At 43.3% G+C, this 17,184-nt stretch overlaps 1 protein-coding gene across 1 annotated transcript in view; it reads left to right on the top strand.

The window, feature by feature from the left end:
* LOC121616594 (transmembrane protein FAM155A) overlaps positions 1 to 12,749 on the top strand; it is a 72,511-nt gene extending 59,762 nt beyond the window's left edge. The window contains exons 2-3 of the mRNA XM_041951432.1: positions 9,964 to 10,135; positions 12,448 to 12,749. Coding sequence (XP_041807366.1) covers positions 9,964 to 10,135; positions 12,448 to 12,749 — 474 coding nt within the window. The remainder of the gene's footprint in view (positions 1 to 9,963; positions 10,136 to 12,447) is intronic.
* The last annotated feature ends 4,435 nt before the right edge of the window (positions 12,750 to 17,184 follow it).

A 17,184-nucleotide genomic window follows, 5' to 3' on the forward strand; every position in this document is an offset into this window, starting at 1 on the left:
TTTTTGCTCCTGCGTTGCTTTGAAGAAAGCTTTGATTCCCTCCCCGACCCCAACACAGAGATAAACTTCAGTGACACCCTTTGTAGATTCCCCCTTCTTTCTCTTTGACTTCATCTTTTATGCCTGTGTCAGATGAACATGGATGGAATGATTTTCTTTTTACGGAGATGCCAATAGCAAAACATCTGAGTAAAGGAAAGGTGCACACATATGCATGTCTGTATATACTGCAAACGGTGCATACGTATACATTTTTAATCAACTAACTGCAGTGTGGATTTCACATCTCTGAACTGTGGTTGCTAAGACTGCAAGACACACACTGTGCCCATTTGATTTGTGTGCCTTTAAACAAAAAAGGTTTTCAAGTGACAAAACTAGGAGGACAATTTAGGACACAGGCTCAACTTCGAGTGGCCTGACGTGGCTGGCCTGGCTGGGTCAGTGGTACTCAAGGGAGGAGAGCCCCCTGATAACAAGCTACTGACAACTGTACGTTATTAATGCTGTAAAAACCTGCTGACACCTTTGTCCCTCCTCGTCTGTCTCTAACTCTTTCTCTCATTCACCCTTGTTCTACACATCAGTGTGTGTGTGTGTGTGTGTGTGTGTGTGTGTGTGTGTGTGTGCTTGCCTTACCTGTAAAAGAGACAGAAAGAGAGCAAGCTAGAGAAATAGCACAGCAAAGCTAGAAAGAGAGCACAGTGTGTGTCTGAAGGTGAGTGTGTATATCTGTTATGTCTCTGCTGGCAACCTTGCGCCAGCCCCCCCTTCCAGGCCATTTTTCATCCAACTGCTGCAGTACACACTGCAGAGGGAGGCAAGGGTGGTGGGGTGGGGGGTGACATGGAGAGCAGCAGCAGAGATAGCAGTTCTGCGAGGAGAGAGGGATTTTGCTGTGATACTGTGGTGAACAGTTGTCTGTTGCTGGGATTAGGTGCATTATTAAACAGGTTAGCATGGCTGGGGGTGCAGGAATGGGACCCCACAGAGGCAGAGCTAGTTGGTAACCGAGCTGCAGGTGCATGCACATGCATACGAGCATGGCCTGGCAGAGCTAATAGCAGGCTGCACGACTGCAGTGGGTGTTGATTCATCACTCTCACTCACAGTAGGCCCATCTTGCCGATAATTATCTTTGTCAAATTAATTATCAGTGTAAGTGTCAGCATGGCGGTGCCGATGAATTACATCCAGATAACCTTGATTAATCAACAAAATGAGTTTTAGGGCAAATGTTTCGCGCATATGGATGTGCTCCCTGTGGAAAATGTCCCATGTGCTCTCCCTCCTCACATGCATCACTTGCCATAGTCGCATCTTTCTCCGACGCTTTCTTTGTCTCCGCTCTCTGTATTCTCATAGAACAGGTTTTCTCTTATCTTCTCAGTCTGAAAACAGAGCTGTCTGTCTACAGGAGGTGCAATCAGTCCGTGGCACGGCTGAGATGTAGATGAACGAATGATATTCATGTCATGAGTCATGGTAAATGAATTTCTTGTGAACCTTGAACTTCGTGGGACAATTTTTTCTACTCTTGATCTGATTTCAGGGAGTTTTGTGTTTTGTTTGGTTTTTTTCAAACTGTAAAATCCAGCACTTGCATAAAAGCATATAAACCCAAAACATTAATGTCCCAACCTGCCACAGAGTAAGTGACAAAAAACGGAGTCAGACATGGATTAAATTTATCATAAACCTAAAGCAGATATAATCAATATTTTTTAGAACAGCAATGAATCACATGATAACTTAGATGGGAAGAGTCCTGCAGTTCCCCTCAGCGTGACAGAGCTTTACAGCTTCTTCCAGCTCATTGGTTTGATTTTACATCCTGCAACCCTCATCGCCGGCTCTCTGTCATCGCTCATTTCCAGACACAGCAGGCAGCTTTTTTCAGCAAGAAAGCTCTAGAAAAAAATCTGAATTTAGCACACGATTGACTGTCAGTATGGTGTTTGCAGCCTGTTTCCACTGCCCCCAAGTGCCCAAAAAGGAGTTATTGCCACTTTAAGCTACAATAGTGTTATATGTATAATATGCGTTGTTTAGGACTGTCAGTAATGGCTGCGCTGCCTGGGTGAATGTTCTGTATGATCTGTGGAAACATAACACCTTAATCCAAACTAGCCACAGCTATGCATGCAGCTCTGTGAGGCTGTGCTTGGACACCATGGTGCCACACAACATGCTAACACGTGAACGATTACTGTACAATGTTAGCATGCTGATGTTAAGCAGGTGTAATGTTTCATTTGGTTATCAGCTGTTCATTAGTTCAATCATTCATTAGTTTTGCGGGTGGTGTTGGAGTATTGGACATGAAGTCAAATGACCTGATGGCTCTATATGAGAAGTGAAGGGAGTGATATCAGTTCAACCTGAATGGGCAGGAGTGTCTGCAATAAAATTTCATGGCAATCCATGAATTAGTTTTTGAGATGTTTCTGGACCAAAGTGGTGGACCAACAGACCAACTTTGCCTAAATCTAATGCCGTGCCTGAACCACAGAGGCTGTAGCAGTTCATGTTTACAAATGTGTATGTGTGTGTGTGTGTGTGTGTGTGTGTGTGTGTGTGTGTCATGGGTGCTGGACGAGGGACACGAACCAGAGCGTCTCGGGGGGTCAGAGGGCAGCGCAGAGCATCACCTGCCACACCCTCGGAGGCTGTGGACCCCTCCTGCGTGGAGGAAACTCATTCTGTCATTATTAATTCACACACTGCCATGACCGTATCTTTCATTCATTCATTCTTTATGTAACCCCGCACTCCTGCTATTTTGCAATTCAGCACTCATAATGCTTCCTGTATTCTTTCCCTTTTTCACTGAGAATCACGCTGCTTTGTTAAACGCTCGTGTGTTAAACGTCTCAGTGTAACAGTCTGGTGAACTTGTGCTGTCTGTATAGTCGGAGGTTATCCTGTTTTTGTGCCCCTCTGGCTCCCTATTTGTTTGGCTATATAATACTGTATGTCCTTGCTGTGTGGTAATTGCATTAGCGTGCCTATTGTTTGCCAAATGAGCAGCCCGTTATAAAAGACACAAGGTGGGATTTTGCTGCCGGTGATTGCATGTGTGTCTGCGTGTGTTTGCTGTGTTTTTTTGTGTATCCGCCACAAAAAGCAGGTGGATCTTTACTGAGAAATCAGGCCTGTGTGTGTCGACACAGTTATTCAAACCTAACGTGAAAGTATTTGAATAGGTGCCTCTCTGGGAGTTGCACGAGTGCTTTCTGCGTCACTTCACTTTCAATCAGCGTATTGTGTTGCGGCTTCAGTCTGCCAGCAGCCTCGCTCGTCCTTTTGTCTTTCTATTACATTCTCATTGGCTCCTCTAACCATCTTGGCTAAACCTGCCGGTTTATTTCATGTCTGTCTTGTTGGGATCATTAGCTACATTACATCTTCTGTATAGCTGCTGCTGACACTGCTTGTGCGCCTGCCAGGGGCTGGCGCCCCAGGCAAGGCAACATACACGCATGCATTTTTTAGCTCTACACGCAAGGAGATGCACATATGAGGGCATCACAGCCAATTAAACGTTGTCTGCTTAAATCAGCAGAGTAGTTCTGCAGCGGTATTGATATGATTATGCATGCACCTTCCTCGCACAGAGCAATGGTTTGTTTTTTCTTTGTGTTTGAGTTCACGCTTGATTACATTCATTGACTTGCCGACGTGTTTAGCCATGCACACTCATTTGTTTGCGTATGTGGATGTTGTTTTTCAGATTATAGCTGGCGTAACCTTTGCTATTCGACCCTTCAGCCACATCTTGCGGTGGAAATCCCATGGGGCATTGCTGCTGCCGTAGGAAGTAAAATGATAGTTTACACGCTTGCTCCTACCAAAGAGCACCCTCTATTTCAGCGCTGAGTGTCACCGCTTGAATGGACTGCTCATGTCATTCAACACTGTAGAGCGTGCAGAATGCTAATCTGTGCTTCTGTGGACAGGACATAGAAAATTACATTTGATGCAGTAGAAAGTACACAGTACATAAGGAAGGGCATTCCAAAATGAATCCTGAAGTGCATCTTAATTAGAATATTTTATGAGTGGGTTACAATCGCCACATGAATCCAAAAGTATTCTCTGGTTTAATCATTTCTAGTTCTTTTACATGGTTAATTTGTGTCCTTTCTCCAAAGATTGTCTCAGCTTGGCTCATTGACTGTAAAGTGGTTTTTGCAAAAAACATTTTGGTGCGTGGACACAAAATCTGGATGATAATCAGTTTAAACCAGTGTAAAAGTTACACAACCAAAAGAATATCCGTGTGTCTTCCAGTGAAAAACAGTGAGACGATGAGGCTTAACTTGAATCCACTCAGTTTTCATCATTTGCCTTCTGTTGTTTTACTCCCATGCCCCATTCTGTCACAACTCAACATTATGCTAATAGCAGGCTATTGTGCTGCACACTTGCCCTGCTTCATTACTAAAGCAGAGGATCATTTAAATAAACAGAGCAGAAAAGAGGATAAAAGAAATGAGGATATAGCCTAAATGCAGTGAATGGCTGTGCTAGTTAGGATTGCCAAAGCAGCTCATGAGTGTGTCTGTGCCTGTCTGCAGCGCTGCTGCTGCTGCACTGTACTGCATGTTGAAGAGGAATGAGTTGCAGTGATCTGGTGTGCTGCTACCACCTCCCTCAGCCTCCGTCAGCAGTTTAAGCCACAACCGCAAGTCCAGGGAAAACATTAAAGACGGGGCACTGACAAGGCGGGGCCATCCGGGGCCACTTAAAACCAATACCACAGGGCAGAGTACGGCCCTCCATCAATTACAACCTTATTAGCCTAATCATTATGAAATAATCCAATCCAGGAGACAGCTGAGTCTCAACTCTGCCGATCACAAGCAGGCAAGCAAACCAGTGGAGAGCAGGGAGGGAGGCGTAGCAAAATATTGTGGTATTATGTCTAGCAAATCAAAAATGATATGCATTGAGCTTATTTCATCTTGCTTTGACCACTGCAGTAGTCTTCCAGCCGCAAGCAATGAACAAGTCTCCTGACTGACTTTTGTAGTGACAACAAGCATCAGCTGAGTGATTACTCAGAGCAGGCAGAGAGTTTTTCAGACAGACCAGGAGCTCAGGTTTCTCTCATCCTCTTTATACAGTCAGCGGTCTCGGTGCAGTCCTGGAGTCACAGGTTTTCACTGGAGAAGTTCACTGTCTTCTTTCCATTGACTTCCACTGAAATGATTGCATTTCTGCAGCCTCTGAATATCTGTCTGCGTTGTGCAGAGACATCACAACTGAACTAAAGCCTTTGCTTTAGAAATCGGGGCTTCTGGCGGAGCAAAGAACAAACAAATTTAAACTTTTTCTTCCATTCATTACATTTACAGTACAGACATTAATTTAAACACGCATTTTCGACCACGTTCACCTGCATGGACAGCACCTTGGGATTTGGTGTCCTGCACTTCTGCCTCACCTCTCAGCAACCTAACCTTTATCTGAGATGATCTTATATTAGAGAAATTTCTTACAAATATATTTCATCATATTTCACGATGACAAATGTCTGTTTTCTGATCTGCTCCCATTGTTGATGCTGTTTGCTCCATATTTATATATTTAGGGTAAATCTTATGACACAGCATTAAGTCCATCAGTACAACAACATATTATGTTCCACTCACTGCAGCATTGCTCTTTGTAAGAGAAACACTGTTTTCACTCAGTAATTTCTTCCATTAATTTCGTGTTTATTAATCTCAACATCTCCTGGATAGATGTGTCACATTTAAAGCCTCTGAGCAACTCCACTGGCATAATCCCCCCCTGTCCCGATGGGCTTTTAATGCGAATCATTTGCAGGAGTTGTTGCGTTTTACTGGCAGTAGCTTAACAGTGAATAGAAAAAATGCAAAAAGTACAAGCCATTGTGACTAATTAGCGACTAAGTAGAGCAATTCTGTGAAAAAGAAAAACTCAAGCTACGTGGGCTTTTCGCGTGTGCCCCTACATGAGGATTTACGATAAAGCAAATCAAACTATCTGCGCCTTGTACCGCAGTCGCACCCTCAACGGGAAAGATGACACGGTGACAGGAGTTAAGACAGCAGAGGCGAGTGGGAGATGTAAAAGGAAGTGAAAGGTGACAGAAAAAGGAGAATAAGAATTTGAAAGCCAGCTGGCTGACCTCTAACTCAGTGAGTCGGTGATTGAGGAGAAGGCAGTATTTTGCTCTCTCCCCAAGGGGCTTGAGAGAACACAGCGGATTGGAACAAAGTTACATAAAGGAGAGAAGGAGTCCATCCCACCACTATCTCTGTCATGACACTCCTCTCCCTATCTCTCCCACTCGCTGTCTCTTTCTCCCTTTCTGAGATTTGACAGCAGGATGATAAACTACCAGTCGTGGGTCTACAGTACGCTGATAACTGAGGGAGTGGAGAGCTTGCATGCAGCGGCAGCGGCAGTGGGTTTCACTAACTGGGACTGAGTGCAAAAGGACATGACCGTGTGGCAAAGGGCCAAAAAGAGCCGGGGTTTCTCGCCACATCTGGTGCACTTCGCCTCACACGTGCCTTCGTTTGTCCCAGTCACACGGTCAAGGTGTCGCCTACATCTAACCTGCGTTCTTTAGCATAAATAAACACTGACACGTATTCCGAGGGAAGGAAATGTAAAACGCATGGAAATGGCTGCTGTGTGCTTGAGATCTTTTCTTCTCGGCTCCAGTCAAAGCTAAGGGGCCGCTTCAGGCAGTGTTTAAAGATAATCTCCTCAGTTGTGATGTTATTGATTATTCAGCTTTTGATTTTTTGATCCGTGTCTGAGCCTCGGTGCAAATGACCAGACAGACCTTGACTTCACCATTGTTTTTTCTGAGACTCTGCTGAGTAGGGGGAAATAAACGCTTAACACCGACGCGCCTAACATCGCTTGAGGCCCGCTGCCAGCGGCATGTATAATGCATGCGTGTGCAATTTGAGACGTTGCTGACTTTCTCTCAGTTTGTCTTTATCTCCGCATGCTGACAGCTGAAGCGAGCGGTTGTCCGAACGCCGGCGCCGGGAGGACACGAAATGGAAAATGTGTTGCACAAAGACGGCCGTGTGCTCGTTCACACAAACACGTGGACGCTCACATTCGCACCCGCACGCAGCCGCGCAGCACGTTAATGATTTCGAAATATTAATCTAATGTATACAAGATGTGACCACATTTTAATGTGTGACATTCACACAGTGATAGATTAGAGAGAAGGGCAGCAAGGGTGTGTGTGTGTGTGTGTGTGTGTGTGTGTGTGTGTGTGTGTGTCTTTGGACTGGAAATCTAATCTGCAGCATCTGTGAATGCGTGCAAAATGTCTGCATGTGCACGTGTTCAGCGGTTCATATATAGTACATACCTCCCAGTCTACAAAATGCAAGACAGATGATTCAACCCAACACCTACTGTGTTGTTTTACATCAATATTTCTGTAATGGTAATAAGAATTTTCACACATCCCAGTGGGGCCATCTGAAGCACAAAGTGTGTTTGATAGGTGCCTTTCACAGTAAAGACCACTGTTAAACTTCTCTTTGTTATTTCAGCAACAATTGAACCTACAGTGACATTCCCTCACTCAAATTCTGAATAATTTGCATACATGAATGGAGGACAGCTTTATTTGTTCCTCAGTTGAATCACATATTGCATCCTGTTTTGCCCACGAATCATTTGTAAAATGATACACAAATATTTGTTAATACAATTAGAAGTCAAGGAAAGATGAAAAATGAAAAAAAGTCAACATGTTATCATCATTAGCTCAACTGTAGTCATTCATTTTGTACCCTCAGTACCTTTTCTTGTCCTCTCCACTGCTTTACGTTACTTACATCTTGGCTGGTTTACAACCATCCACGCAGCCTTTTTTGTTTCCTGTCATCTTACTTTTTTTTTATCAGTATATTTGCGACTTGTGGTTGTGTATTTTTTCTTCTTTGATGTATTCGGGGATTTTAATGCTATTCATGCGTGTTTTTCAAAAATATATAACCACACACTCCATCTTGCCCTCTCCCTTTTTTCCACACACGCACATGCAACCACAGTATCAACATGCGAGTATCTCTGGAGGAGTGACATGATCTGTGGTTTGCTGCACTGTTTTTAGGCGCTGATTAGCTCGCAGCAGGTGCTAGCTTGCCTCGCAGTCCCTGGAGTGTTTCACAGGAAATACCAGCTAATTGCTGCAGGTGATAATGCCACACAATGAGGCGGCCACCTTATCGCATGAGAAAGGGAAAAAAAGGCGCTAAGTAAATAATTTGTCCCCACTTGTGCACTTGTGGAGTTGAGAAAACGGGTGACCAGGAATGACCACATTGCCACACACAGACACCAACATCATGTAATACTATAGGTCATTTTCACTGTATACAGGAAGCACCAGTGTTCCATTATTAAACATTTGTGAAGTGAAATAATGCAAAATATAAGCTCGTTTCCTGCTTCTCTACAAACATTACTGATATGAACACATGGCATCAGATACCATTAATAACTTGATTATTTCTGAGAAACTGTATGTGCTGGACTTCCTGTTCGAGAATAAAATATCAACTAAAGCCCATCTTACTAGCTTTTTCCGGATCTTTCAACCACATCTCATTGGCTTCCTCAGTGGATGGAGTTTGCTCAGTTGCCATGCCACTGTTTTATCCTCTGGATCGTTATTGATTATTCTACTGTAAGCCTGTTTTACCTTACTGATGTAAACAAACTGTGATAGAGAGTGATAGCAGGTTCTAATCCTTTGTTATGCTTTTTTTTGGTGGGATCATGGTAAAGATTGTAACTTTAAACGCTTGTAAAACAACTCAGGCTGCATGTGGTCCACAATTTGAGGGTCACTGCATGTAAAAACAGAATTATTCTCTTTGAAACATGAAGCAGACTAAGTTTACATGCACAAAATATTCTGATTTCTGCCCTTATTCTGAAAAAAAGACAATATTCTTACTTAACTGTTTACATGACTAATGAACATGAATATTCCACTAATATAATACTAATATATTCCTGTTTACATGTTTGTCATGGGTCGATACCCTAAAATGATAGTTATCAAGTTAAAATATGGAAATGTGGAACAGCTGGAGCCACTTGAGTCATTTTAGTTCTTGACATCAAAGTAGGATTTTGATGTCAAGAACTTCTGGAAAAGTAGAAGTTTTCCACTGGTGGCCATCTTGTTCGTGCAAAAACAGCCTCCCTCTTTCATTCACTCAACCACCTTGAAAAAGGCACTGTTGCAATATTTGCACATATGCAAAAACCTGTTTATATCCAAGTCTTACATGATGTTTAGAAGAACTTTCTTTTGTGCATGCATCTCTACTGTAGCCTTGCAAACTGTTGGCTAGTCAATGAACAGACCTGACTGTAAATAGGCCAAACTGTAGTAAAAACTCCAACTGAGATGCATAATTCTGAATGTGCTTTATACAGGTCCAAAGAATGCTCCCAAAACCCAAACAATATGTATTGTATAAAATCATTATATCCCACAAGTTCTAATTGGAAAATGCTACATTCAGAATTAAGCCTAATTCGGAATATCAAAACCAGAATATAATTTGGAATATTGTTGTATTTGGGAATAACAGTGGAATATTAGTGTGCATGTGCACATAGTCATTAATACTTAGCTGCTCTGAAGAGGAGGTTTGCTGATACTGCATATTGACTGACAAAGTGATGACCAGCAACAGTCACATTCATTAAGCAGTGGATATGAGGATCACCAGGACATCTGCTCAGCCCTGTGTGAATCAATAGCTGTAGAGGTCATGGATGGTGCCCATACATGTGAGAGTGTGCTTGTGTGTACGTGTGTTATCCAATGAAACCCTCCTTAACTCATCAATATCCTCTCTCTGCACCCCCACCCCCCCCACCCTCCGCCTGTCTCTTTCCCCTGCCCTCACCTCTGTGTCTCCCATCCAGATGGTTTATAAGCCCTGGCTGTGTTCTCAGTACTTCCAGACCACCCAGATGCACTGCAGTAAGCGAATCCCCTGTGGTCAGTACTGCCTGGAGGTGCAGCAGCGGTGCCCCTTTGTCCTGCCCGACAATGATGATCTCATTCATGGAGGCAGCCCCAGTTTTATATGCACAGGTACAAAAAAATCACCTCACTGTTTATGCATCCTTGTGTTTGTTTGATCACATGTGTTTGTTTTCTTATTTTAAAGATTAGCATCGGTACAGTACAGGCAGCTTGCCAGTGTAACTTTTGCTTTAATGGAGCTTTAGGGCCAGAGAGCTTTGTTGACTATTTCAGGCATAAAAGAGCATCACTGCCCTAAATCCAAGCTTCTCTAACCTTGACTGCCTCTGCCCACCCTACGTACTGTAGTTCGTGACTTACTGTACAATGAGCAGACACATAGTGAGCACATGAGTAGTGTAGCATCTTGCTCAATGGTGCTTCAATAGGACACACAACCTCTGCTGGACACACGGTGCACACTTGTTACAGTTACAGGATGTTCTGTGTAATCACCGGACTAACAGGGTGATGCACCATAACGAGGAAGTGTTGCCAATTATTCACAGCACCGAGAGGCAGCTGCACCGTGGAGCACCGTGACGACAAGTCTGTGTGCTCTGTCTGTACTGAACAGCATACAGCTGACTCTGCGGGTCAGTGTTAGTGAATGCAGTGCTGACTTCCAGCCCAGGACACACACACACACACACACACACACACACACACAAATCTGAATGCTAGATTAATGGTTAACCTTGTCAGTACCGGATTTCTGTCTCCACATACATTGAAGGTGAGTCCCCCACTAGCAGATCTTCCCCACAACAACATTAATACAAACACTTACATCACATGTCGATGCTGCCCTCTGGTGGTCATGTTGAGCATCAGGTTAATTTCCTGGACAGTATGACATAAGAAATTCAAAGCAGTGTTTGTCTCTTATTTGTGTACATTTTTTTTCTTTGATTGATCATTTGTACTGATTTATATCTCTCTCTAGATAGTTTCTGGTTCCCCCAGGGTGTTTATAGCTCTCAGTCTGAATCTCATTCGCTCCATCTGAATAAATCTTTAAATGGGTCACAGAGATATTTACATGTATATATATATATATATATATAGATAGATAGATAGATAAAGGTTAAATCATTTTCTAAAATAAAAAATACAGAATGTCACCAAACTTTTATAGCACTTTTCATGCAATAGAAAGGTCTTACAATGTGGTTATCAATTGTTAATTGACAATCTTTTACTTTTGCATGTATGCACATGTATTTCGTCAATAACTCTGTAACATGGTCACTCTAAATGCAGATTTTTCAGAAACTTGCAGTAATTACACGGTAACTGTCACAGTTAAGCTGCTGACAGTCAAACTGTGCTGAGTGGGCACACACTTCAAATTTCACTGCTCACATTAGCATGCACACAGGCCGTGACAAACCCCCTTTGCTTATAATGTCAGTGGAGACAGAGTCAGACAGCTGTTTGTGATTTCAGTCCTTGTGGCAATGCAGTATTGGCTACAGTATAGTGAATGTATCTCTACTATGTGCTTTGTGTTTCCACATTTCTTAAAAAGCACCCATACATCATATGCACTTCTATAGTGTATCTGAAAGCCTGGTTGCTAAGACAAGGCTGATTTCAGTCATTCAGCTGAATTGCTGAGCAGAACACAACATTTAGAACATTTAAAGTCATTTCAATTACTGAATGAATTAAACATCCGGTCTATAAAATGTCTGTTAACATTTTGCATCTCTGCTTGAAAAACTGATTATCTGATAAATTTTCTGTCGACTGACTGCTTGAATAGCTGTTAGAACTAAATGAAACACAGCACTCATCAAGAAACAGTGCAACAAAACAAAACAGAAGTGAGCAAAAAGACTAAAGAAGTTTTCTTGGGAGAATTTAAACTGATGAACACGTGCCGACGCATGATTCTGTGTTGGATAATGAAGCAGGGTGATATGATATTATCGTAGATATTAGCTCTGGGCCCAGTGTCAGCCTGTCTCTAATTGCTAGCGTACCTGAAGACTTCTTTTGTGCTGTTAACTCAGCTTGGATTTGTTCTGCGTGCAGTTCACAGGTTGTCAAATCTAACATATCATTCAAAAGAATATGTTCCTTCATTTTCATTGTTCCTTCATTGTTTTTTCCTTCTGGTGTTTTCTTACATTGCAGTGCACTGAGCTCTCTTGGCCGCTTTCCAACAATCATTTCAACTTGAGAATAATCAAGTTCATTGAAATTCATTCTCACTAGTGTCCGATTTTGTTATTGTCTTTCATATCTTTTGGTTGTCAAAGTAGTGCTTGCGGGGGCCGTGCTGTTTTTGTGACAGGAAGTGAGAGCAGGATTTATCAAAAAAATGCATGTGAGCTAACTGTTTATATATCCACCACCACCCCCACAACCCCCAGGGCTGCTGGAGGACTATCCATCAGGTGTGGACCCAGATGCAGAGTGCTGCGACGTGCGGTGGGACTTGAAAGTGGACAACCGTTCCCGGGGGACCCTGAAAAGAACTCACCCGCCATGCCAGCACCGTACCTCCCTCAGCTCCTCGGCAGCCTGCAGACTGTGTAACAGCCGGCTCAAACTCTGCCTGCTGGTCCTCGTCCTCCTACACACTGTTGCCAGCCTCACTGCATCCCACAATGCAACAGGACTGGGCCTCCCCGCCATCACGCCTCTGGAGGAGAGCCCTGCCAACGAGGAGTGATAGAGCTGCCAGGAGGAGGTGAGGTTGTTGGGGCGGGGGATTCCCTCGCCATGGCAACCGATGGTGGAAAAATACAGCCGCAGTTGTGCGAACGGCCAGAGCTGTGTGCCTGTGGACATTCTGCAACGCGTTCTGGCAAATGGAAATATGCGGGACGCTTTGAGACGAAAGACACACAAATCAATCAAAACAAATGAATAAGTAAACAAACAGACACACTAAGGGACTCGAGCAGTCCCTGAGGTAGAAAGGGGACAATGCCACAGCCTTTGTTGAGTGGGAAGGTCGGCTTCCTCATGGCTGAGTTTCTCTCACTACGCTTTTTTACACTGTGTTCCAATTATTGGTTTCTGTTGCACTGGCTGACTATGGAATAACACAATCATATTCTCTTTCTAATGTTCATCCTTTGTGTTTGTTTCTGGGTCTCTCATACAGGAAGAAAATATGTTCTCTAAATAAGACAGAAACTGTGTAAAAAAAAAAAAGTAATTAGCTGCAAGTTTGTGAGCGCGTGACGGTTGGTGTTTCTAGATTTACTGCGTGTGCGCGAGCATGCGTGGGTGTGCGTGTGCGCTTGTATGCCTGTCTTCACACATGTGTGTATGCGTGCGTGGGAGGATGAGTGTGCGTCGGCGACATGTACCCTAAAAGTCTACCTAACAGGCTGGTGCAGCGATGATCTTTTTATCAAGCCCCCTCACCCCCAGATGTCGCTGAGCTCTGCCGCGCTGGTTTGTTGGCCACAATCCCATTGAAACTCCACTGGGTTTTTGAATGCGGTTCTGATGTCCATGAAAAGCACTGCTTAACACGCCTTTATGGCTTTCCCTCACTTTGTTTTGTGAGATAATGTTCACCTCTTAACACTGTTTTCAAGGCTCAAAACATTTGCATCAGTAAGGAGCTAACACCTGGCTAAACTAACAGGAGGCTCGAAGTCTGGAAGGAAGACAAGACAACTTGTGTCCTTTTTCATATTTTTGACCATGATTCTGATCACAGCACTGTATTCATCATGTGTTTTGCTCTGTGGGAGTGGGACAAAATCAGGTCTGACAGGGAAAGAGACACAAGCAGTCCCAGTTCAAACAAACCCCTAGAACTCATGGGCAGAACTACAAAAGAAAGACCCAAACTTAAATAAACCGGAATGATCCTTTAAACTACAGGCTAATACTGCGATAGGGTTGAATCACATGAGCAAAATCTGAATCAAAATTATTTTGCATTGCTACAAATTCACAATAAATCTGACATGGGCAAAACTAGGAGGGTGTTTTTGGTTCCGGGAATAATTGTCAGTTGTTAAAGGTGGGATAACTGTTCTCCTGTATCCCAGGTTTTAAAGAGTTAGCCACTTGTTAGCTGGAAGCTAAAACAAAACAAAAAAAAAAGCACATATTGTAATTTTATCTCACAGAACAAAACATTAAACCGTGTTAAGCTTGTCTTAACCAAAGATGTAATTTCAGGCATTTTAACAAAACCCCATTCAAATTCTGGTCACTTTTCAGCAACGTTGCTCAGCAAAGTTAACTGACATCAGGATTTTGGCACAGGATGTAGTATTCACTGTCGCTCCAGGTGAAGAAGCTTTTTTTTATTTGAGATTTTAAAGGTACTATCCAGTCAAAATAACAATTGCAACATGCAACAACATTGTTACTGAAGGGTTCCCTCTGTCTGGTCTGCCTCAAGAGCCTTGGTTCTTTACCTTCTCCCTGTGATTAATAATCACATGTGACCAGCAGTTCAAGTATAAATAATTTTCTTCTATCACCACTACTTGAAAAGAAAAACTCAATTTTGCTGTTTGCCCTTGAACCAATACTGACATCTATGTGAGTGGTGTCATTTTAAGCTCAGGCCTTTTTATTCACAGAAAACATGATGACTGGATGTTACCCTTAAGAACTTTCACGATGATTGGTGAACTGTAATTCCCCCGCAGTTATGATGAAGCTAAAATATCACCATATTGCTAGGAAGGTAGCGTGCCACCTGCAAAAGCGTGATGGAAAATCCCCTGCCCACATTACACTGACCATGAAGTAGGTACAGGATGACATTCTGCGTATCACCGACACGGATACAATTTCTTCAGAATGGTCAGTTTGTTTCTGTTGACACAAAATGTGTAATCTATTTCCATGAACTGCATGTGGAGGCCCTCTGCAACCTTATGACAGCCTCTTTGGTTGGTTTTTGTCCTCAGCCCCAATCCACACCGCATCCGATCCCAAATCAGCTCCTGTAGCATGCCCACTGTCTTGTACTTTTCTCCTCAAAACATTGAATTAATGTCTCATTAAGTAAAGGGCTTATTAAGATATACAGTACAAACATTATCATCAACACAGTCAGACATACTTGCACATCCAAATTGTTAGCGGACAAAATGTAAAAAAAAAAAAAAAAAAAAAACATGGCTCGTTTCCTGTTTCTTTTTAAACTCGGACACCTGCGGCACAGAGGCGTTCCTCTGGCTGTCGCCGGAGAGAGGAGCACGTCATTGTTTGTGTAAGCACTAATGGCATAGCCTGATAATCGTCTAAGTCAGCTGACACTTGTGTTTATTTTACAAATGTTGACCAGCGTGTGAACAGAGAGGAACGGTGTGACCTTAAGGGCTGACTTCTTCTTTTGGTTTCTAGATTTTCTTTGGTCTCTTCGATGAACAAAGCTGTGAGATCAGGTATTTCGAAGACAAACAGATGTTACTGAATGCTTTTTTTTTTGTTCCACTCTAAACTATGTTGATTACTAAAATGAGATGTCCAATCCAATATCTGATGTCAAGAATTGTATTATACAGCTTATATGAGGATTTAAAATTCATCATTATTCACGCCATGCCTATATAAACAGTCTGTTGACTTCTTTTGACACTTCTGCTGTTTAAACCCTGCCCCACTCTAGACTCCACCCTTCCCGCTTGCATGAAACACATGACTGCTCATTGTCATTCAGCACAGCACACCCATGCCCATCCTGGATGACCGCATCCAGTAATAGAAAAATGCTGCTATTCTATTGGCCACCAGGAGATGGAGATATTTTTTATTCTTTTATATTGCTACTGCTGCTGAAGACCTACCACACATGGACTGTCATATACACAGGAATCAGGAAGGCTGAGCACTGGAAGAGGAAGTGATGGGCCTGTGGGTAAAAGTGTGCTTGTGTGTGTGTGTGTGTGTGTGTGTGTGTGTTTGCGTATGAGTGTATGCAGGGATGTGTGTTTGTGTCTGTCGCTAATTGCTGTGTGTTCTCTGGAGAGCTCATTAGCGTTGCCACGACCTTGGGGCCTGCAGGACAGGTGTGGTCAACCGCCACTGTCCTTAGCCCCCGCAGGGACCTGCTACATCAGTGGTCTCGTTATTCACTGCAGCCCTAAAGCTGCACGGACTGTAGTATGAAACCATTGTACTGTACAATGTGTAATAACTGTGTCAGTGCCCCAAGTCTCAAAGCAGACTAGGGTAGGGGTAGATCTATGTTTTCGCTGCACCTGTCTAATAGAATATTCCCCCAACCCTTGTCTGAAATGAGATGGAAGATGTCAAAGGTAGTGCACAGGAGCGGACAATGAAATGACCTGACACTGGTGCCAAAGCAAACCATGTATTGAGCAAATTAACCCAATTCAAATCTGATATGACGCGCTGCTTCTCAAGATCAAACTTAATGGGGCGACAGCAGGAAAACAGGGTCTGTCAGTGTCGTAGAAATGTGCCATGCTAGCAATATATGGATTGCACCTCATCAGCCTCACACCATAAACGCATGCAAGGGATCTCTTGGAGACATACATCCGATTTCATTCTGCCTAGCATGCCAGCGGTCGCGCTGCGATGCAACAGCCATCACAAACCAACTGCTGGACATGCATTCATACAAGAGACCTGCATTCGAAAAGTCACGCAGAGGCCACGTCCATGCAGAAATGCATCCCCACCGTGGCTGCATGGGCGCGAATGCTGTGCATTGTTGTCCTTCATGTCCCCTCAGACACGCTTGCACCAGGGATGGACATTTTTGTGTGCAAGGTTTCTCCCAAACAATACGAGAATTAGATTTGACTGATGTAAATCTCTGATTTGACTTTTGTTGGTAATGCAGGCATGCACGCAACAGTTACTCTGCTGTGATAATTTAATTTTTTGTGCGTTTGGGTTTGTCCCTTTTCTACTGCATTATACTGAGAAGAAATTGTGTAGGGTCCTATAGATTCAGTCTAGATCCCCGACAATGGTCTGTAGCAGTCGTAGGGTATGGTCTGTCACATTCCATAACATACCAACCTACAAAAACTAATTTTGTGTTTTACCCCTGCACATATAGACTATGTATGCCTCTTGCCCCTAACCCTCTGTGCACCCACCACCAAATGGTATGTACACAAATATTGCCCTCTTTCACTCCCTCTCAG

This window comes from Chelmon rostratus, chromosome 13, assembly GCF_017976325.1.
Source record: "Chelmon rostratus isolate fCheRos1 chromosome 13, fCheRos1.pri, whole genome shotgun sequence".
Classification (NCBI taxonomy): Eukaryota; Metazoa; Chordata; class Actinopteri; order Chaetodontiformes; family Chaetodontidae; genus Chelmon; species Chelmon rostratus.